Below are 22,353 nucleotides of genomic sequence, written 5' to 3'. Positions count from 1 at the left end.
GCATTTATTGAGTGCTTACTATATGCAGAGCACTGTGATAGGAAAGATCCAGGCAAAAGCTACCCCCCCCCCCAACCAAAGGGCTTACACTGTGGCTGGGAGGGAGGCATCGTATATACACACATCACAGCTTAAAGACACAAACCAGCATGTAACATTTGCAGGTGCAAAGTCATTTGGCACAAACTGGGGATGTGGGCGTGGATGCTGTCAGAACCTTGCGGTCAGTCACCTCCCCCTCTCAGCGTGGGGACTCCTCTGTCCCCAGCTTGGGGACCCGGAGGCCTGTCCACCTGCCTTCTGCCTGGTTTGGGATGTGGCTGGGGCCACCTTCCTGAGTGCTCTTCAAGAGCAGAAACCAGTCCTGGGTTTCGTTTTTTTTTCTCCTTTTTTTGTTTGCTTGTCATGTTCTCCCTGCTCTTCTGCCACCCTCTGTGTCCCCCACAAGATACTGGCTGGGGTGGGCTGGACAGGCCTAACCTTGTGTTCTGTTTCTGCCAGGTGCTCCCAGGAGAAGCCCACGACTTGCCTTCGTGGCAAGATCATGGGATTTTTGCAGAAGGAGACTTGGGTTTAAGTCTTGGCTCTGGTATACAGCAGCTATGTGATGCCGGGTCCTCTTAGTCTAGTTTCTATCAAATACAAAGGACAATATTTGCTCTGCTGGCCTCCCAGAGTGAGTAGTTAATCACGGGATGATAAGGGAGTGCTTTGGAAATAGCAAAACCCTTGACCTTCCCCCACTTCGAGAATTAGTTGAGCTAATTCGTGGAAGGCACCTGCCAAGTGTGACCCTGACTCTCCATTTTTCCCCACTCCCGTCATTTAGCATTTTCCTTTAACCTTGACCACACCTGGGCTACAAGGGTTGGAAGTGGTGGGACTCTCACATTTAGTTTGTGGGGAGGTGCAGCCCAGGAAGTGGAACAGAAATAGCCACACATTTCTTGGAACCTCTTGGATCTTTGTTGGTGCCAGGGGGTGGCAGTGAGGTGCCCCGAGACACATAGAGACGGGCTGAAAGACACTTGGCTACTGAGAGGACAGCCCCAGAGGTCACCGAGGCCTCTGGCTCCACCCCCCTGCAGCTGTCACTGGCCGCGGAGGGTGGGACAGAGTGGCTGGGCCTGGGTGGTAGCAGGAGTCAGTGCGGGCTCAGGGCAAGGAGAGGCCCAGAGGTGTCTGCCTGGACCTTGGGACATCCAAGGTTCACCTTTGCTTTGACCTCCAAAGAAAGATTAAGGAGGTGGAGGGTCAGGCTCCTTCTACATCCTCCCCCGCGCCCCAGGAAGCAGAAATAATGAAAATGAGCCTAATAATGCGTGATAATGGCATTAGGAATTAGAGTTCACACAGCCTCTTTACGTGCATCATCTCACCTAATCCCAGATAATCGCATTTGAGAACCACTGCGCTGCCCAGAAACTCGCAAGCCTGGGTTCTAGACGCAGCCCTGCCACTGTGTGACAAGGCTCTGATCCTGTCCACAGTAGCTGTTCAGTGCTGGGAGCCAGAGCGGGTCTGGCGGAGGAGGACCTGCCGGCTGTGGGGGGAGGGGGCGAGAGTGACCGGGAGATGGGCAGGTGTTGCCTGGTGCCCATGGCTGCATGCCTGAGTGCCTTGCCCAGCCAGCCATAGGTGTGTGCTGGACGAAAGGGTTCACTTGCGAAACCGCGTGTCTGCTTTCAAGAAGTGTCTAGTTGCAAATCTCCCCTCTCCGAAGACAAAAGGCCAGGGGCCCATGAAGGGCGTTCCTTTTTCTCTGCCAAAACGGGAAGCTAATCTCTGAGTCTGGGGCTGGGCTGAGGCGGGGGTCCCGGGCATGCGCAGGCCTGCTGCTCTTTCTGGAAAGACCTCCCTCTGGGTAGCAGGGAAATCCATGGCCGCTCCGAGGCCTGTTTTCTGCTTGACACCTCTCTGCCTCCATCCAGTGTCCTTGCTAGTCTTGGTGGTGGTGTGGTGGAGGGGTGTTGGCCCAGGGCTGCAGCTTGGGGAACTTTTTGATGCGGGCAGGGTAGGAGTTGGAAGCAGACCCCTCTCCAGGTCTGAGGGCTGCATGGCGCAGAGCACCCCCCCAACTCCCGCAGAGGGAGTGGATTTATTGCAGGTGTATGTTGAGGGGCAGGGAAACAGAAGGGTGAGTGAGAAGTCTGCTAGTGACACCTGCTTGAGGTCGGAGGCGCGGGGGAGAACACGCAGACACGTGCACACACACACATGTGCACACCAGCAAAATCCAGCGCCCCTCCCTCCCACGGGGGGGTTCTGTGTATTCCTCGCCAGCGCCTGGGTGCAGGCCTGCCTACCTTCCCTCTGTCTCTCCCTAGCTCAGCCCCCTGTCCTCCGCCAGCAGTCAAGGGTAGCCAATGGGCCGCCCCAGCCTCAGGGCAGGGGCTCTGCGGGAGTGTGTGTGTGGGGGGCTCCCCGCTACCCTTGAGACCCTGAGACCCCCGAGGCCAGGGCTGTGGCGCATGTTGCAAGCGACTGCTCTGCGCTGGGGTCAACTTCGGACTGGGAGGGCTGGGCTGGCGGAGGGGCGCGCTCAGGCCTTGCTGCCCCGCGGCGGGCTCTGCGGCGAGTGCAGCTCCACCGACTGCCGCCGCCGCACCTCGCGCTCCTCCCAGTCGGCGTCCGGCTCCAGCCCCTTGAGCACCGCCAGACGCTCCGACAGGCTCTTGGCCGAGGGGAAGAGTACGTAGTTGTAGATCAGCGAGCCCAGGATGGCGCCAACCAGGGGTCCGACCCAGAAGACCTGCGGGCGAGCAGAGAGGGGACTGGCAGCGCGCGGGGAGCAAAGGGGACCCCCTCCCGCCGCCCCGCCTGCCGCCGCCGCCACGCACCGGGTGGTGAGGGTGCGGGGTCCTGGATGCGCTGCCTGCGTCGAACTCTGATGCCAGCCCTTTACTTGGCCTCTCTGAGCCTGTTTGCTTTCACTGAAACAGTGCCTGCCTCCTAGGATGGTCGTGAAATGGCTCAACAGCAGCAAAGTGCTTAGAAGAAGGCGCCGCACAAGCTCAGAACCGCGTGCGTGCTCATCAGTCTAAGAGCCGCTGTCTGCTGAGCTCCTGGCGCCGGGCACCCTGTTACCCAGGCAGCCTAACTCAATTTCCCCAAGAGCTGGTGAGGTGCCCACTTGTCACGCTGTGGAAACGGGGTCTGAAAGGCCGACCCCAGGAGGAGGAGGAGGAGGAGGGTTGGGGCACTGCAGCAGCTGAACCCCTCCCCCCACCCCTTCCAGCCCTTATTCCCCTCTGAAATGGGTTTCTGGGGAAGGGGCAAGGGAGGTGGTTTTTGGCATTACCCAGTGGTCATCAAACTTGCCGGTGATGACAGCGGGGGCCAGGGAGCGGGCAGGGTTCATGGAGCAGCCGGTGTAGTAGATCTGTCATGGGAAGAGGGGGTGTCAAGGAGAGTGAGGTGAGATGGGCCCAGGGGGGTGCCTCCCTTTCCAAAGCCTTTAGGGTATATGGAGTCAAGCCCTCCAGGCCATCTGTCCCTCTGGGGTTCTGTGTAGGGCTGTGACCTACCCCGAGGAGGTGGCCCAGGGTCACCGAGAGGCCAATGGAAAGGGCAGGGGTGCCCACGTTGTCGCTGCGGCGATCGTCGGTGGAGGCAAAGATGCAGAGCACCAGCTGCAGCGTCAGGAAGAGCTCCACGGTCACGGCCTGCCCAGCTGTGGCGTTGTTGCTGAGCTGGGGACAGAGGGGGGGGGCAGGCTGAGCACGCTCCCCCTCCACCTCTTGCCCCCACCTTGCTGCCCACCTGCAGCAGAGGCTCCAGGGAGGCCTCTGGGCTGGGAGCCAGAACACCTGGGCTGGCCTCCCGATGCCTTCTTCCTGGGCCCCTGCCTTTGGTGAGACGCCAGGGCTGCCTGTGGTCCCCAGGCCAGAGGTGGGAAAACTGACTGCCCGGCCCCTTAGGTCTGGGCGCGGACCCTGTGCCTGCGTCTGCAGCATGAGCGCAGAAGCGTGCTCAGATGTGGTTTTGCTTTCTGAAGAACAAGAAGGGAAGAGGTTTCCATGGCTGCAGGGGGCTTTGGACAGGGACAGGAGGGCCCTCCTTGCTCCCTAGTTGGAAGACACTGGGGCAGCCAGAGGCCTGGAGTCTTTTTTTTTTTTCCTGTGGCCAAAGGGCTCCCAGGAAGGCGGTCCAGGAACTTGGGAACACCCCCTCACCACGGCACTGTCCCCTAATCTTCACCTGCTGCACCCTGTGGGCTTGGTCCTGTGCAGGTCAGGGTGAGGCCACTGGAGCTGTCTATCGCGGTGTTGGTGCACCACGTAGAGGGGCCCGCAGTCCCAGCAGACCCCGCTGTGGGTAAGATGAGAACTTGCGGCTGAGCGAAGGGAGGCAGTTTCACAACCCAGCCACACCCTACACAGGATTTCTCCCGGGTTCTCCTCCTGGCCTCTGCGCCTTGCCCTCAGGGGCTAGGCCCTGTGTGAGGGGAGCTGCATGGCTCTCAGCTCCCACGTTCCTTCCCCTGGCCCGAGCCCCTCCCCCCCAACACCCAGGTCCTCATGGGCAGGCTGGTTCTATAGCCTCAAGCTTCCTGCTGATATCCACCGTCACAGCCTCTAGGGGACAGGGAGAAGAGCTTTGGAGGCCTCTGGTCCATCTAGTTATGTTGGGGACAATGAAGCAGATTTGGGAGGCCTCTGAGGACTGGCAGTGACAAGGGCAGCGCCCTAGCTGTCCTGCTGCTGGCAGGTGGCGGCTCCGCGGGAGACAGCCTGGACATGGCTATGGGGTCAGACAACTCTGGGTCCATCGCCGGTTGCTGCCACCTGCCACAGCGGTCCTGTCATTTGGGCCGTTTGAATGCTGAGCCTCTGTCACGTGGGGAGACCACAGAATTTACCTTACGGTGTTGAACGAGGCTGAGACGGCACAGGGCAGATGCACATCAATGGCAACTTCCTGGTGGCCAGGCTGCCTCTCCCAGAGGACAACAGGGACAGGCTGAGGGCAAGTCAGCCCCACCGCTGCCCCCCAGCGGGTTCTCCTGGGGGTGGGCCCACTGAGGAATAGCTGGCAGGAGAGCCTCCCAGACCTTCCCTGCTGAGGCCCCCACTCAGCTGCAGAGAGAGGAGCAGGGCTGGGGGCTCCAGGGCGCCCCTGCGGAGAGGGGCTTGCTGGGGTGGTGCTCTCAGGAAGCCCCTCTTTCTGTCCCACTGGGGCTCCGCTTGCTGCTAATGGCGCTAACTTCGCGCTCAGTGGAAATCGGCACCTGCTCGGTCGGCCAGCTGCCTTGGCTGCTCTGGTGTTTTCTAAGCCCTGGATCCCCAGCCTCACCATACTTCCCACTCTGAAGGGGAGAGAAACCCCCGGGGTGCAGAAAGACCACTTGTGCAGGGCAGGGCGTGGCCATGGAGGCTGGGCTGTTTGCTAGAAGCCCAGGGATGCAGCCAGCGAAGAAATGCGGGGAACTGAGGCACAGAAGAGGTGATTGCTGTTCTGGCTTGGGGCAGGGGTGCAGAGGGCATATTGCATGGAGGGGAGCGCATTCAGCCCTCCCCACCCATACCTCGCAGATTGGGGGCGGGGGAGTGAACCGCGCTACCCTCAGCTTCCTAAGAGCCCAGGCTGCCCACAGCCTCAGCAGCTGCCTCCCACAAACTTCTCCAGCATCCAGAGGGAGAGACCCTACCCCTGAAGCGTTCCTGCACCTGCTAGAAGCTGAAAGAGCGTTCCATCTCTCCCCTCTGGGGAAGACTGCACGGCTGCTGTGCTCTGGGGACCCTGCCCCTGCTGAGCCCCAGCCCACGTGGGCATGGAGTCCAGCAGAACCCTCGACGCTGCTCTTCCTCCGCGGGCCCCCGGACAGAAGGTACCAGCAGCCCTGTTTTCTCCGCCGTTTCTGCTCTCACACAATTGCCCCTTCCGCTGGGCTCCTGTCTAGAGCCTCATCTTGGTCTCTGTCTCTGTCTCTGTCTCTCTCTCTCTCTCTCCACCCAGAGCCACCTGCATCTCATCATTCGCCAGGGGTGGCCCAAGGTCCACCCGCCGTGGACGAGGGCGAGGGTCCAGCTGTACTCACGGCATTGACAGCCAGGTCGCCACGGACCTCGGCCGGCGTGATCTCGTGGAGCAGAGCGGCCCCGGCCACGGCCCCCAGCAGCTGGGCAGCCACGTAGAAGGCAGCTCGGAGGAAGGAGACGTGGCAGCCCACCAGGCAGGCCACGGTCACGGCAGGGTTGATGTGGGCCCCGCTGACGTGGCCCAGAGCCTGCACCAGGGTGCCGATGCCCAGGCCAAAAGCCATGGCGATCTGCAATGTGGAAGGCAGCGCCGATGGCCAGTTGAGGGCTGAGCCCAGGCCGAAGAAGACAAAGAGGAGCGTGGCCAGGAACTCGGCAAACACCGCCCTGGAGAAGGCGATGGACCGAAGCTCCCACATGCTGCGGGCCCTCCACGGGTCTCCCGCCTCTGCTCCCTCTCGCTCGCTCCCTCTCGCTCGCTCCCTCTCGCTCGTTCGGGGCCTCGGGGGAGGCTGGGCCTATATAGAGTCCCTCGGCCCAGGCCTGGGCACGTGCGATGGAGGCGGAGTTTAGGCCAGCGCCTCCACTGTCCCTGCCACCCCTGCCCCACTCCCACCCCTGCCCACTGCACGCCTATCACCCCATCTTGGCCTTCACAGCTGACTAAAGTTCCCCATTAATGAACTCCAGATAAGGCTTGACGTCCCCTGATTTTCCGTGTTTGTTCCCTCAGTTACCCCAGGCCTGTCGCCGTGGGGCCTCCCCTCCCCCACGCCAAGCTGCGGATGGGAACCCCCGAAGGGGAGGTGGCTGGGGGGAGGACCCCTCTTTCTAACTCAAAGTGGTGGCTAAGGTGCAGGGCACCCCCCAACACACCCACCCCAAATTATGCGCGAGAAATGCCAGAGTCGCCCGTCTTGGGGGTGGATGCCCACCCTCCCCCCACCCTTCTGGAAGGAGATGGAAAACAACTGGTCGGCTTGGGCCAAATTTCCAAGGCAAAAATGCTTGGTGTCTGTTCTGTGCCTGCTTGCTTGTAGTTAATCGCCCGTAAGCCATTAAGCTCTCCCTCCTCCTGGAAGCCCATTCAAGGAGCAGCTCCGGCAGCCTGGAGCCAGCGGTGGCTTCGGGGGGCCTTGGGGACCCTGGCCCTGGCTGAAAGAGTCAGCGGAGGAGTGGGGGGGGGTCAGCTCAGAGCTTCTGTCCCAGCACCACCTTGCTCCGTCTCTGGACTTTGTAAAATGGAGGTGACGCCTGCCTTGGGGCCTTGGGACTCGGCGACATGAAATCCCCTATGACACGAGCACAGAGTGGCTGCGCCTGGTCACGGGTGGAGGCCAAACCCTTGTAGCAGTCGCTCAGAGTGCTGCTTACGTTCTTACGTGTTGGGTTCCCCAGACTCACATATCTGGGGCGGGGGGAGGGTGTCCCAGGAGCACTGGGGGCATCCCCCAGCCCCCAGAGCCACCCATGTCGCCGGAGGAAGACATTTCTCTGGGGTAGTGAGCTGTGGCGATCCAGGGAGGCCAGGCCGCCCAATAGGCAGCTCTCTGGCATGGGTGCCCACCCCTCCCAGGGATACCGCCTCGTACTGGGGGCCCTGCACACCACCAGGGCCTTGGAGGCCCCTCTTCCCTAATCCTTCCAGGCTCGTTCCCTCTCCTGGGGATCCAGAGGCAGCAGTGGGCTTGGGGTGGGATCCGGACAGGCTCTGGATAGTGCTGTAGCTCCTGGCCTATGCACCTCTTTACGAAGTAGAATACCTTGTCTTGTGTCCCAGCCTGAGGCCTGAGGAGTGTGAGTGACTTGGGGACGGTGGTCCAGCAAGTTAGAGGCTGAACTGGAACTGGAACTGGGTCTCGAGAGTTTCCACCACACCCTTGGACTGCTGAATCACACTCAGCCTCAGTCTTCCTATCTGGACAATGGGACTAAAGATGCCTTTCCCACAGAGTTGTTTCTGAGAATGCAAGATGCGAGCATGCACACGTGAACTTGTAACTTCTTTCCAGGAGGAAGAGGAGGAGGAGGGTGAGGAAGAAGAAAACGAGGCCCAACCGAAGGAGAGTCCTGAAAGGGCAGGAGCTCTTGTGGGCGTGTTCTCGGCTGTGTTTCCAGTACCTGAAACAGCAGTGCCACATGGGGACCTGGCCCTGGTCCCAGAGGCTCGGGGAGAGAGACTCAGAACAAGTGTGTGTGTGTGCAGCTGGGGGGCAAAATCCTGTCATGTGAAAGGCATCCGAGGGTCTGGCGCTGTGGTGTAGCGGGTAAAGCCGCCGCCTGCAGTCCTGGCATCCCATATGGGCACTGGTTCAAGTCCTGGCTGCTCCACTTCTAATCCAGCTCTCTGCTATGGCCTGGGAAAGCAGTGGAAGATGGCCCAAGTCCTTGGGCCCCTGAACCCATGTGGGAGACCTGGAGGAAGCTCCTGGCTCCTGGCTCCGGATCGGTGCAGCTCCAGCCATTGTAGCTATTTCGGGAGTGAACCAGCGGATGGAAGACCTCTCTCCCTCTCTCCCTCTCTGTGTCTCCCTCTCTCCCTCTCTCCCTCTCTGTGTCTCCCTCTCTGTAACTCTGCCTTTCAAGTAAATAAATCATTTTAAAAATGCTTTCTTGAAGTTGGAGGCAGAGTCATGTGGATGCACTGAGTTCCATTGAACCATACATTCAAAAATGGTTATGGGAGTGGGGAATAGGGTGCTGTGGCTTAGTAGGCTAAGCCTCTGCCTGCGGTGCTGGCATCCCATATGGGTGCCTGTTCATGTCCCAGATGCTCCTCTTCCAGTCCAGCTCTCTGCTATGGCCTGGGAAAGCAGTAGAAGATGGCCCAGGTGTTTGGGCCCCTGCACCCACATCCACATGAGGGATCCAGAAGAGGCTCATGGCTCCTGGCTTCGGATTGGCTCAGCTCTGGCTGGTGCGGCCACTTGGGAAGTGAACCAGCAGAGGGAAGATCTTTCTGTTTCTCCCTCTCTCTGTCTATAGCTCTGCCTCTCAAATAAATAAATAAATAAAATCTTTTAAAAAATGGTTACAGGGGAGGGGAGTGGCATCGTGGTGCAGCAGATTAAACCGCTGCCTGTGACTGTAACATCCTATATGGGAGCACAGGTTTGAGTCCCAGCTGCTCCACTTCTGATGCAGCTTCCTGCTGATATGCCCAGGAAAGCAGTGGAGGATGGCTCAAGCATTTGGGCCCTTCCTATTTTCAATATGTCTTTCAAATAAATAAAATAAATTTAAAAAACCAGTTACAGGGTACAGGTTTGGCCTGGCAGTTAAGATACTGGTTAAGATGCTCGTGTCCCACTTGGATTCGTTTGCCAGCTCTGACTGCTGACTCTGGCTTCCTGCTCAAGCAGCCGGTCCCTGCTCCCCACATGGGAGACATGGATGGGGTTCCTGGCTCCTGGCTGCAGCCCAGCCCAGCTCTGGTCATATCTGGGGAGTGAACGAGCAGATTGCAACTTTCTCTTTGTCTCTCTCTGTCTCTGAGTGTCGCTCTGCTTCTCATACAAATGAATTTAAAAAAAATTAAAGTGGGGCCGGCGCCACGGCACACCGGGTTCTAGTCCCGGTTGGGGCGCCGGATTCTGTCCCGGTTGCCCCTCTTCCAGGCCAGCTCTCTGCTGTGGCCAGGGAGTGCAGTGGAGGATGGCCCAGGTGCTTGGGCCCTGCACCCCATGGGAGACCAGGAAAAGCACCTGGCTCCTGGCTCCTGCCATCGGATCAGCGCGGTGCGCCGGCCACAGTGCGCTGGCTGCGGCGGCCATTGGAGGGTGAACCAACAGCAAAGGAAGACCTTTCTCTCTGTCTCTCTCTCTCACTGTCCACTCTGCCTGTCAAAAAAAAAAAAATTAAAGTGGTTAAGATGGCATGTTTTATGGTGTGTGTATTTTACCATAATTAAAATATGTAATGTTTTAAAAATTAAGAAAAGGAAAAGGGAAACAGCATAGGTGTGTGGCAGGTAAAGCTGTCACCTGTGACCCTGGCATCCCATATGAGTGCCGGTTCACGTCCCAGCTGCTCCACTTCCTATCCAGCTCCCTGATAATGGCCTGGGAAAAGCAGCAGAAGATGACCCAATGGGGGCTGGAGCTGTGGTGTAGCAGGTAAAGCCGGCGCCTGCAGTGCCGGCATCCCATGTGGATGCCGGTTCGAGTCCCGGCTGCTCCACTTCTGATCCAGCTCTCTGCTATGGCCTGGGAAAGCAGTGGAAGATGGCCCAAGTCCTTGGGCCTCTGCCCCAGTGTGGAAGACCCAGAAGAAGCTCCTGGCTCTTGGCTTCGGGTCAACTCAGCTCCGGCCATTGCGGCTATTTGGGGAGTGAACCAGCGGATGGAAGACCTCTCTCTCTCTCTGCTTCTCTCTGTCTGTAACTCTGCCTTTCAAATAAATAAATCTTTAAAAAAAATAGAAGAACAAGATGGCCCAAGTCCTTGGGCTCCTCCTTCCCATGTGAGAGACCCGGATGAAGCTCCTGGCTCTCGGCTTCAACCTGGCCCAGCCCCCCCTTTGCAGCCATCTGGTGATCGTGAACCAGAAGATGGACAGACTCTCCCTGTCTTCCCTTTCTCTCTGTATCTCTGACTTTCAAGTAAATAAATAATGAAAAAAAAAAAAAAGAAAGGGAAAACTACCATAAAATACCTTTGTTATCATTTGGGCAAGAAGTCTTTTAGATTTACTTGGATGTCAGCTTCGAAAGTCAAGATCACTCTGTGCACGCAGACGCAAGGAACTCACAGAGGAACAAACGGGCAGTGAGCGCTTGGGCCCGGATCTCCTCACATTGGCGAGCCCAGCTCTCCCGAGCCCTCTGCAACGCGGAGGTGGCGGGGGGGGGGGGGGCTTCTTCCGTCTTTGCAAGCTGGCTTGCTCCTTGCAGGTTTCTCTCCGAGCCTCAGATGCCCGCTGGGTGAGCTTTCTGGCAGGTGCTCTCTTGCTCCACAGGGCGACGGCACTCGTCTTGCCCTTTTCTGTAATAAAACAACACGGTGCCCACTCTTCTTCGGGTCTCATCAAAACATCGGGCAGCTGTTTTGCAAGAATATATACGAACTGTCATTGCTTAATGCTAGCTGCTTCCCCAAGCCCGATTCCTGCTCTGCACCTTTGCAGACACGCAGCCTTGTGTAAATGCCAAACCGCAGTGTAGCCTTTTTGAGGACATTTTAAACAGCAATTAAACTGAACACACGCCGGAAAGAGAGGGCAGGGAACTCCCTTGACAAAGTTTAGGTAGGCACAGGCTTTGGAGGCCTCCCCCAGCTGCCGTAGGAAATGAAACAAGGAGAAAATCTCAAGCGCACCTTAGAATGGCTGAAATACAGCAGTTAGACCATGAAACAGGTATTCAGCGTCTGCTCCGCCACGCGGCGTTTTGGCCGCACTCGCCTGTGTTAGCTCTCGAATCCTCGCAGCTAAATGGCATCATCCAGGATTTTCCAGATGAGGAGACAGGGAGCTCAGAGAGGTTGAGTTACTTTCCCGAGGCCACATAGCTAGGAGTGGGATTGTGAGAGGGAATCCCTACCTCGCTGAGAAAAAAGTGGGAAAGAGAGCTCTGAACAATACATGGATTGGGGGCGTTGTTTGCAGTGGCTTGGTGGGGAGGGGCTGGACCCTAGAAAGCGGAGGAGTGGGGGAGGAGGTGTGGGGGGGCTGGGCCCCACTGGCGACTGACAGCTTCCTGCATGGTCCCTGGGGGGTCGGGAACAGTGGGTCACGTGTCCCAGGAGATGCTGGGATTGGGGACTGAGGGAGCAAACACAGGGCACACCCACAGTGGGGACACAGTGGGCCGGAGTGGAGAGCAGGCCCAGGCCCAGGCTGGCTAGAGAGGGGAGATGTGCTCACTGCCCACCCCCACCGCCCACCCCACCCACCAAGGAGTCTGGGACGCATGTGGGCTTGTGGGGTCCACACAGGGCTTGCGGATAAAATGCAGTTTGTCCACGCAAGTTTGCATTTCAGATAAACAACAGGAGATTGTTTAAATAAATTCTTTCTTTTATCAGAAAGCCAGAGAGACAGAGGGAGAGGTCTCCCATCTAATGGATCCCTCCTCAAATGCTGCAGCAATCGGGGTGGAGCCAGACCAAAGCCAGCAGCCTGCAACTCCATCCAGGTGTCTCCCAGTGGGGACAGGGACCCAACTGCTGCCTCCCAAGGTGCGTATTAGCAGGAAGCTGGAATCAGGAGCGGAGCCGGGACTCGAACCCAACCTCACCAAGGAGGGATGCGCGCGCCCCCTGCAGCATTTTAACCCCTGAGCCAAATACCTCCCACAAACATTTAAGGTCCAAGTATATGCCAAGAAATAATCGGGATATACTTGTGCTAAAAACGCGACTTGTTTTTAAAGATTTATTTTATTTATTTGAAAGACAGAGTTAGAGAGAGAGAGAGAGAGGCAGAGGCAGAGAGAGAGGTCTTCCATCCGCTGGTTCACTCCCCAATTGGCCACAATGGCCGGAGCTGCACCAAGCCGAAGCCAGGAGCTTCCTCCTGGTCTCCCACGTGGATGCAGGGGCCCAAGGACTTGGGCCATCTTCTACTGCTTTCCCAGGCCATAGCAGAGAGCTGGATTGGAAGAGGAGCAGCCGGGACTAGAACCAGCTCCCATATCGGATGCCGGCGCTTCAGGCCAGGGCTTTAACCCACTGTGCCACAACGCCAGCCCCCACAATTTGTTTTACTGAAGGCCTGGGGCCAGGCATGTGACAAACTAAATTCAAAGACTTTTGGAGATGACCCTTATGAGCCCTATTTTATACAGGAAGAGGGAGAATGCAAAAGCTGCCCAGGCAGTGAAACAGCATGGAGGAGCCGTGAACCCAGAATTACAGGCTTCACCAGACGGTAAGTTCACTTCCCCATCCAAGCCCCACCTCCAAGGCCAGATGACGCTCACAGCTGGGTCCCCGGCAGGGCAGGGATGGTGGCAAGGCCAGGCTCCTGGGGAGATGCCAAGGTCCCCCTCCTGCCCTAGGGTGGGGCTCAGGGATGAAGGTGGGGTCTCACCTAAGCGCCATGGCTCCGCACTGCCCACAGGACAAGACAGATCCTTGGGTTTGGTGTGTTGCCCGTCAGCTCCGACATGGCTACACGTTTCCTCTGTCTGCGACAAACCTTTGTGCTTGAGGACCTGCAGTAAGAGATGCATTTCAGCGGCCAGCGTGGTGGCACAATGGGTAAATCACCATCTGCAGGGTCGACATCCCACATGGGCATGGGTTTGAGTTCTGACTGCTCCACTTCTGATCTAGCTCCCTGCCAAGGCACCTGGGAAAGCAGCAGAAATGGCCCAAGTATGTGGGCCCCTGCGGCCATGTGGAAGACCTGGAAGAGGCTCCTGGTTCCTGGCTTTGGACCAGCCCAACTCTGGCTGTTGCAGCCATTTGGGCAGTGAACCAACAGATGGAAAATCTCTTTCTCTCTCTTTGACTTTCAAATAAGTAAATAAATCTAAAAAAAAAAAAAAAAAAGAAACACATTTACTATCCTAACCTATAAGCATTATCTTTTAGATAAATAGACAGGCAGGAAGATAGGTAGATAAACAGACAGGGACAGACAGATAGATAGGTAGAGAGAGACAGACAGGAAGGTAGACAGGTAGGTAACAGAAACTCCCATTCGCAATACAATATTTCTGAAGTGTGCTGTTGTAAATCATATTCTATTATACATAAAAGTAACACAAGGGGCTGGCACTATGGCAAAGTGGATAAAGCCCCCCCCCCCCCCCCCCGCCTGCAGTGCCAGGATCCCATATGGAAGCCAGTTCGAGTCCCGGCTGCTCCACTTCTGATCCAGTTCTCTGCTACAGCCTGGGAAAGCAGTAGAAGATGGCCCAAGTGCTTAGGCTCCTGCACCCACGTAGGAGACCCAGAAGAAGCTTCTGGCTCCTGGCTTCGGATTGGCACAGCTTCGGCCATTGCGGCCATTTGGGGACTAAACCAGAGGATGGAAGACCTCTCTCTCTCTCTCTCTGCCTCTCTTTCTCTCTGTGCGTAACTCTTTCGAATAAATAAATAAATCTTAAAAAAAAAAAAAAGTAACTCAAGGCACAAAAACTAAATAGATTCCATGACCCACACATGGGCTGCCACTCACGGTTTAAAAACACTGCTTGAGGGGCCGGCCGTGTGGCTCACTTGGTTAATCCTGCGGCAGCAGCATCCCACATGGGCTCTGGGTTGCTCCTTTTCCAGTCCAGCTCTCTGCTGTGGCCCGGGAGTGCAGTGGAGGATGGCCCAAGTGCTTGGGCCCTGCACCCGCATGGGAGACCGGGAGGAAGCACCTGGCTCCTGGCTTTGGATCAGTGCAGTGCCGGCCATGGTGGCCATTTGGGGAGTGAACCAATGGAAGGAAGACCTTTCTTTCTGTCTCTCTCTCTCTCTCACTGTCTATAACTCTACCTGTCAAATTAAAAAAAAAAAAAAAAAAAAAAAAAAAAAAAAACACTGCTTGAGATGCTGCAGAAAAGTCACTGTCTCCCTAGAACGGGTTTCCTGTCACCCCAGGAACACATACTCCTGCTTGTCCACTACTCTGCCCCACCCTATTTTCATTTGGGAGACACACACACACACACACACAGAGTGTGTTCCCACCCACTGATTCACTCCCACTACAGCTGGGGTCAGACCAAGCTGAAGCCAGGAGTCAGAAACTCCATCCAGCTCTCCCAGGTGTGTGGCAGGGGCCAAGCATGTGAGCCATCACCACTGCTTCCCAGGGTGTGCACCGGTAGGAAGCTGGAACTGGAGCCGCAGCCAGGGCTTGAACCCAGGTGCTCTGGTGGGGATGTGGGCGTCCCTGCCAGACTGTACTCCCAGAGGACAGGGACTCTTCCTGGGTGTGCTGGTCACTGCACCCTGGCGACCACCATGGCACCAGCTCACAGATTGCCAGCCCTCATCCACCCAGTGCAGCCTCGCCCCAACCCATACCCTCCGTGTGACGGCCACTCAGGAGTGGACCTGATTCAGGGAGAAGCTGATTCTTGGCGCTTGGGCAGGGAACGGAAGTGTGCATTTGGGCTTTGGTGGGGCAAGGAGGGGCCGGGAACAAGTTGGCCCATGTCTGATGTGGCTTAGGGGTGAGCCAGGAACGGGGGTCGAGGTAATGCATTCCTGGTTCTGGGAGGGGTCTGAGCAGGTGGAGGTGAGGGCAGGAGTCCAGGTACCAGGGGAGGAGCTAATAGGGTCCCGGGCAACTCTGCAGGAAGAGGCTGCTCGCTAGAAAAGCCCCCTACAGGGCAGCAGCTGGGAGCCGCTGTGGGCGCTGGCGGGAGGGGTGGCCAGCCAGAGGAGCAGGGACAGGGGACACATCTCCTGGCACGACCCCGGCCCCTCCTTTTCCTGCTCTGAACGCCTCGTTCCTGGCTTCTTCGCCACCGACACATGTAGGGGGAGGGAGCCGAGGATCCAAGGGAAGTCCACCCCGGGTTGGGGGGGGGGCGGGGGCGGGGGATGCTCGCCCCTCTGCTGAAGGCGGGAGGAAGGGGTTTGCCAGCTGGCTCAGAACAGCCAGGAATGTGGATGCCTGAGTCAGGCCGCACTGGGGTCATTAGCAGAGATGGGCGCTGGCCATAGGCAACGCCCCTTGACCTAGCGCAGAGAGGTCACCGCAACCTGTTCACCTCCGCACTCAGAACAGCCAGGCCTGCCTCCCGCATCCATGCAGGCCCCTGCAGGACCCCGTCCCGGGCCTTTCACCTCCACCCATGCCTCTTCCTCCCCCCCTCCCCCCCCTGCCCCGCACCACGGCCCCCACCCTCGCCCGCCCTGGCCCCTGAGCAAAGCGTGCTCAGCGTGGTTCGGCTTCCGGGAGGCCCCTGCCGTCCTGCCCCACGGCGCCGGCGCACTCTGCCTCCACCGCAGCCAGGATCCCGATGTCCCCACGATGTGTCTGGGCGCTGACCACGCGAGCCATATCTAATTCATCTTTGTGCTCCCATTAGGTCACCTGTGATTGGTGTGGAGCACACGCTCAAAAATAAAAAAAAGTTTGCCAAATGAACTAAGATGTTTGCCCGATGTCAGACAGCAAGGAAGCAGCCATCCTTCAAGCCCATGTCTTCCTGGATCCCAACCCAGCCCCACACCCTTCGCCGTCCTCCAGGAAGCCTTCCTTGACTTACTGGTCAAAGCAGTTTACTCTCCTTCGCCCCCCTCCCCCCGGAGAATCCTGGGCATTTGGGTGTGTTCCTGTCCCCCGTCCCTGTCCCTTTGTGCTTCCTCAACCTGGCTATGGTCCGTCCTCCCCAGCTCTGTGAACGAATGCAGGTGTGCACACTGAGGGTGCAGGGCCCTGGGAAGGAACCTCAGCTGACTTTGTCTGCTCACGGGCCCTTCCACCCCGCCCCTCGCTGCTGCTCATCCAGCCATGGTTCCGCCTGACACTGGGTGCCAGCCCAGGCTGCAGCGTTCTCCCCGGGCAGGTCCAGGTGGGGTGTCTAATCCTCTGCCCAGTTTTGCTGCAATTCAATATCGGCTTGTGGCTTGCCAGCTACTCTGCTGTGGGGGCAGGGTGAAGCGCTCCTGAGGGCTTCCGGGGTGCCCCTCGGGCTGGCTGCACTCCCCAGTGGCCTTGGGAGGGGAGGGACCCGTGGCCTCGCCAACGGGACAAGTCCTGGATGTCCAGTGTCCTGGGCGTGGATCCAGCTCCACTCCCGCAGCAGCCTGGCCGTGGAATACAGAGCCGCTGAGGCTCTCCACGCTGCCGTGGGAGTCTATGTGGAAGTACCAGGTTCAATAACCATGGGTGGAGGCTTCCCGGAGGACTGGGGGTCCTGGGGGCCCATGTCTGACCGCCTGCCCTCTGGCTGCTCCACTGGCCCGTCTCTCTGGTTCTGCTTTCTTGGGGTGAGACTGCTCGTGGTCTTTAACCACACAACACACAGTTACTGAGCGCCAACTGCATGCCAAGCACTGCCTGGGCTTTTGAGACCCCTCCGGGGACACAGCTATCCAGGATCCCCGGCCCAGGACCGCTTACGGGAAGGAGGGGCTTGTTCAGCTGAGCTGAGAGGCCCCTCTTGGTGCGTTCCCCACCTGAAACCACCCGAGTGGAAAGAGACCAAAAGGAATTGTCAACCGTGGAGAAAGCGTCATGCTTGTTCTCACGTGCCACCTGCACCCGCGCCCCACCCCCGCGGCTAGAGGTGTGTGCCCTGCCTCCAGATGGTAAGCACAGACCCAACACATGACCCCACGAGTCCGCTTCTTGGTGCACGTCCAAAAGAATCAAAGCCAGATGTGCAAACAAGGCCCTGCACACAGAGTTCAGAGCCTCACAGCCAATGGGTGAATAAGCGGAGCGAGCTACGTGAGCACTGGGGAACATGGCTCTGCGGTCAGGGGGCAAGGAGGTAGGGATCCAGGACCCCCTGCCCAGAGCAGCCTGGGGCAGGGGGAGGAAGGAGTGCCTCCTGGACATAGAACTTCCTTTGGGAGTGACGAAATGCTCTAACCCAGGTAGCAGCAGCTACACAACTTGTGAATCTGCTAAATCCCACTAAGTTGCATGGTGTGCGTTGGTTGACATGGTGGTTTTTGTGTTATGTTACTTTGCAGTTCCTCAAAGTGTGTGCTGTGCCATCCTTGGCCACAGTGAGTCCCTGGTCCTGCCTCTGGTTCCCCCAGGGCCTTTGCACGCCAGCCGCCTCCTTGGGCTGCTCATCCCTGTTCTCTTCTCTTAATTTACACCTTGTCATCCTTCCAATCTCGGCTTGACCATCACGTCATCAGGGACGGTCAACTCCCTCCATCAGATGCTCAGAGCCCCATGCACCACCCAGAGGGGCCCTTGGTTCGGTCGTGGTTGTGACGTTCATGTGATGAATCCCTCCCTCCCCCCACTACACTGGATGCTCCAGGAGGAACCTGCATCTTCCTCCTCCTCCTTCTTTTTTTAAGATTTATTTATTTATTTGAAAGTCAGAATTACACAGAGAAAGGTCTTCCATCTGCTGATTCACTCCCCAATTGGCCACAATGGCCAGAGCTGTGCCGATATGAAGCCAGGAGCCAGGAGATCCTTCCAGGTCTCCCACACAGGTTCAGGAGCCCAAGCACTTGGGCCATCTTCTACTGCTTTTCCAGGCCATAGCAGAGAGCTGGATCAGAAGTGGAGCAGCCAGGACTTGAACCAGTGTCCATATGGGATGCTTGCACTTCAGGCTACAGCTTTATGCACTGCGGCACAGCGCTGACCCCACCTGCATCTTTCTGCTCCCCAGCAGATCCCTGGGGTCCAGTTCAGTGCTTGGCACGTGGTGGACACTCAATGAACACTCAGAGTGCACAAATCAATGATAGTGCCTAATGGATTTTTTTTTTAGAATTTATTTATGCATTTGAAAGGCAGAGTTATGGGGCAGAGTTGGGAGAGACAGAGAGGTCTTCCATTTGCTGGTTCACTCCCCAGTTGGCCCAGCTGGCTGAAGCCAGGAGCTTGGAACTCATCCGAGTCTTCCATATGGGTGCAGGGGCCCAAGCACTTGGGCCACTCTCCACTGCTTTCCCAGGCGGGTTAGCAGAGAGATCAGAAGTGGAGCAGCCGGGACTCAAACCGGCGCCCATATGGGATGCCGGTGTCACAGGCAGTGGCTTTACTCACTACAGCACAGTGCCAGCTTCCTCTTAGGGGGTTCTAACCCAGCTCACACAGCCTCAGCTCAAATATCTTTCCTAAAACGACCTTGGTCCCTAATCACAGCTGCACTGCCGGAGCCCACTGACAGGTGGGGACGAGGCCAATGGCGGCTTGAGACAGCAGCGGGAGAAGCAACCAGGTGCAGGTAGCCTAGCCATGGGGATGGTGCTCAGGCAGTCTTGGCTCATGGCTGGCGTGAGGACGAGAAGCAACAAGTGGAGAATGGTCTGGGCAGGAACAGCTGGAGCCCCAAGGAGTGCCTGCCGTGAGCACACGGGCCAGGCACACACCAAGGCTTGCAGGTGCATGTCAGGCCCACGGTGGGAGCACAGGGATGGATCCTAGGGACATTAAAGAGGGGCAGGGGCCAGTGCTGTGGCATAATAGGTTAAGCCTCTGCCTGCAGAGCCGGCATCCCATATGGGCACTGGTTCAAGTCCTATCCACTCCCTGCTAATGTACCTGGGAAAGCAGCAGAAAATGGCCCAAGTGCTTGGGCTCCTGCACCCATGTGGGAGACCTAGAAGAAGCTCCTGGTTCTTGGCTTTGGATCAGCTTAGCTCCCGCCATTGCGGCCCTTAGGGGAGTGAACCAGTAGATGGAAGACCTCTCTCTCTCTCTCTCTCTCTCTTTCTGTCTGTAACTCTACTTCTCAAATAAATAAAATAAATCTTTTAAAAAGAAACAAGAAAGAGGGGTCTGGAGGGGCTTGGTAGCAGGGCTGGGTTTGGCTCCAGGGAGAGGGAGGAGGGACAGAATGTGTTTGGGTGTGTGCTTGGGCCCTGCCCCGCTAGGCTGCAGTAGGGATGGGGGGGTGGTGGTGGTAATAGATGACTTGAGCTCTGGTGTCCTGATGTTGACATGTTGCTGGCCAGGGAGAGAAGGCGTGGGCAAGGGTGGGTGGCAAGCAGATGGTGGGGGAGGGGAGGTGGGGGGGACGGGGACACTGGGCTTTTAATGATTATGGAGGAGCCAGTGACCAGTGGGTGGTTAGAGAGAGAGAGGTGGGAGGGAGTAACGGATGAAGATCCCTGCCCTGAGAAAGGAAAGGGTGGGCTCCAGATGGCGGAGCATCCCAGCCAGGAGGGAGCTGGAAAAGTGGGGTGCAGAGTGGAAGGGAGGTGGGAGCAGGTGGTGGGAACTGCTGGCTTGGAGCTGCTGCTGGCTCGCCGTGAGGATGGAGCAGGGCAAAACAGGGCCTGGGAGGGTTGGGAACTCACTGCCCACCACCAAGAACTGAAAGGACCTGCGGGAGTTCAAGGCCATGGCCAGCTGGGCCCCGCATGGGGGCTCCCTGCTCTCCAGCCGGGCTCAGCACCTGGGGGAGGAACAGAAGCAGCCCAGAGGTGGAAGGGGAGGTTGAGGCCATGCAGAGCAAGTAGCAAGGCTTGTCACAGGTGGGAAGATGGCCGGGGAGAGGGGTGCTGTGCACAAGTGAGCAGATCCTGGAGCAGGGGGGTGTGGCCTCTCCAGGGGTCGGCCCCCAGCACAAAGGTGATTTAGAGTCCAGCCTGTGCCTCTGGCCCCGTGGGCGCCTCACATTCAGGTCTCTGCATGTCTTGCCCCTGACCACAGAGACCTGTCTCTGCGGGGGCCCGTCAGCCCCCACCCCTGCTGCCAGAGGGAACACAGGACCCCTGCCCCCAGCTCCCCCTCAGGTAATCTGTTCCTGTTCCATCCCTGTGGGCAACTCCAGCCCTGGCCTCCTCTCCCGTGCGGCCCACCCTGGTGTTTCCTGCATGTTCAAGCTCTGCCATATCCCCAGACTGTGTAAGTGGCTGCGTCTTCTGGGAAGGTCTCCACCCTCCTGGCTGGCTCCTTGCTCCCACCTACCCTTCCTCCAGGAAGCCTTCCTTGATGTACCAAGACTGCCCCTCCTGGGTGTTCCTCTCAGCTCTCAGTTTCCACAGCTGTCGCACACTCTGACCACCTCTGCTCCTCCTGGCCTTACCCTCTGTGGGGACACAGGCCTGGGGCTGGGTCTCCAATGCCTGGCCCCCTGTGGACCCTCAGTCCTGGCGTGCTGTGTTGGAGGGGGCTGGGCTGAGCTGCAGATGGTCTTGTGTACTTTGGAGGAACCATGGCTTGCTCCTTTTTCTCAGTGACTTCTTGGGTCAGATATTCTGGGGGGGGGGGGGAGAGAGAGAGAGAGAGAGATGGAGATGCCACAGATACCCACAGCAGTAGGGGCTGGACCCTGGCCAGGGCAAGGAGCTGGGACCTCAGTCCAGGTCTCCCATGTGGGTGGCAGGGACCCAGTCACTTGAGCCATCACCACTGCCTCCCAGGGCGCACACTAGCAGGAAGCTGGCATTGGGACTCTAAGCTGGACACTCTGATATGGCACACGGGTGTCCATTGTCTTAATTTCTGGACCAAACACCTGTCCCTTGGAGGGCTTGCAACACTGCAGTGGTCCCTTGCCATGGAGGCCTTTCTGTCCGAAGCAAGGGTGGCTGAGGGTGGGCCCCTAGAAGCTGAGAAAGTTCCTTGGGTGACGCTGGGCCAGGTCCCAAGCAAGTACTCTCCTAGGCTGAGTTGCTGGCCACTCAGAAGTGATAGCAACCAGTCCTGGGATTCTAGCCGCGGTATGCTGGACCCTGAAGGTGCTGGCCCCTCCTCCACCGTGCCCGCCACTGCCACCCGCCACCACTACCCACCATCCCACCACCCCTGCGGCCACACATTCTCAGCCCAGCTCTATCACAAGGAACCTGTGCCTGCAGATAGGAGCTCCCAGCGCTGCCGGCCGTCCTGCCGCCACGCACAAGAGTCGTGCTTTTGCATCCAGACCCCTGCAGGGGCCCTGGTCCTGGGGAGTCTTCTCAGCCTCAGAGGTCAAGGTCTGTGGTCACACCCATGCTCTCAATGACCCCAGGGGCTTCTCTGGAGCTCCACTCAAAGGCCTTGGGGTGTGTGTTTCTGAGGGGGTGATCCATACAGGAGCTTGGGGCTCTCAGCATGTGCCCAAGTCGCCCCTTGGGGAGCTCCTGTTTGTCCACTAAAACACAATGCAGTTGGATCTGGTGTTGTGGCATAGCGGGTAAAGTTGCCGCTTGGGACACTGGCATCTCATATGGCCGCTGGTTCAAGTCCTGGCTGTTCCATTTCTGATCCAGCCCCCTGCTAACATGCCTGGGAAAGCAGGGAGGATGGCCCAAGTGCTTGGAACCCTGTCACTCACGTGAAAGACCTGGATGGAGTTCTAGGCTCCTGGCCTTGAACTGGTCCAACCTTGGCTGTTGGGGCCATTTGGAGAGTGAACCAACAGATAGAAGATCTCTCTCTCTCTCTCTCTCTCTCTCTCTCTGTGTGTGTGTGTGTGTGTGTGTGTTCCTCTCTCTGTAACTCTGCATTTCAAATAAATAAATCTTAAAGAAAAGGACAAAACCCACCAAAATGCTGGAGTGGCATTTGGCTTAGCAGTTAAGACACTGGCTGTGATGCCTGTGTCTCACGTGGGAGCACCTGAGTCTGTCTTGAGGCTGCTGACTCCAGTTTCTTGCTAGTGCGAATCCTAGGAGGCAGCAAGTGATGGCTCAGGTCCTCGGGTCCCTGCCACCCATGTGGGAGACCCGGATGGAGCTCCTGGCTCCTGGCTTTGATCCAGCCCAGCCCTGATTGTTTCTGACATTTGGGGAGTGAACCAGTGGATGGGAGTGCTGTCCTCTGCCTGTTTCTCTGTTTCTCAAATTGGAAA

At 57.8% G+C, this 22,353-nt stretch overlaps 1 protein-coding gene across 1 annotated transcript; it reads right to left on the bottom strand.

The window, feature by feature from the left end:
* Positions 1-2,394: 2,394 nt before the first annotated feature.
* AQP2 (aquaporin 2) lies at positions 2,395-6,479 on the bottom strand. Its single transcript, XM_002711130.6, has 4 exons — positions 6,041-6,479; positions 3,528-3,692; positions 3,302-3,382; positions 2,395-2,752 (listed from the first exon to the last, which is right to left on the bottom strand). The coding sequence occupies exons 1-4, from the start codon at positions 6,398-6,400 to the stop codon at positions 2,543-2,545; spliced, it is 816 nt and encodes a 271-aa protein (XP_002711176.1). The 5' UTR covers positions 6,401-6,479; the 3' UTR covers positions 2,395-2,542.
* Between the last annotated feature and the right edge of the window lie 15,874 nt (positions 6,480-22,353).

The sequence above is a fragment of the Oryctolagus cuniculus genome, chromosome 11 (assembly GCF_051225735.1).
Source record: "Oryctolagus cuniculus isolate XC-2025 breed Fujian yellow rabbit chromosome 11, ASM5122573v1, whole genome shotgun sequence".
Lineage (NCBI taxonomy): Eukaryota > Metazoa > Chordata > Mammalia > Lagomorpha > Leporidae > Oryctolagus > Oryctolagus cuniculus.
This window is presented reverse-complemented; position numbering and strand designations above follow the sequence as displayed.

Bases quoted from the DNA above. Each gene is read 5' to 3' on its own strand.
- AQP2 (XM_002711130.6), bottom strand. From the start codon at position 6,400: ATGTGGGAGCTTCGGTCCATCGCCTTCTCCAGGGCGGTGTTTGCCGAG. The intron at 3,693-6,040 runs GTGAGTACAGCT...CTCTGTCCCCAG, and splicing joins GCGACCTGGCTGTCAATGCC to CTCAGCAACAACGCCACAGC. The intron at 3,383-3,527 runs GTAGGTCACAGC...TTCCCATGACAG, and splicing joins CCCTGGGCCACCTCCTCGGG to ATCTACTACACCGGCTGCTC.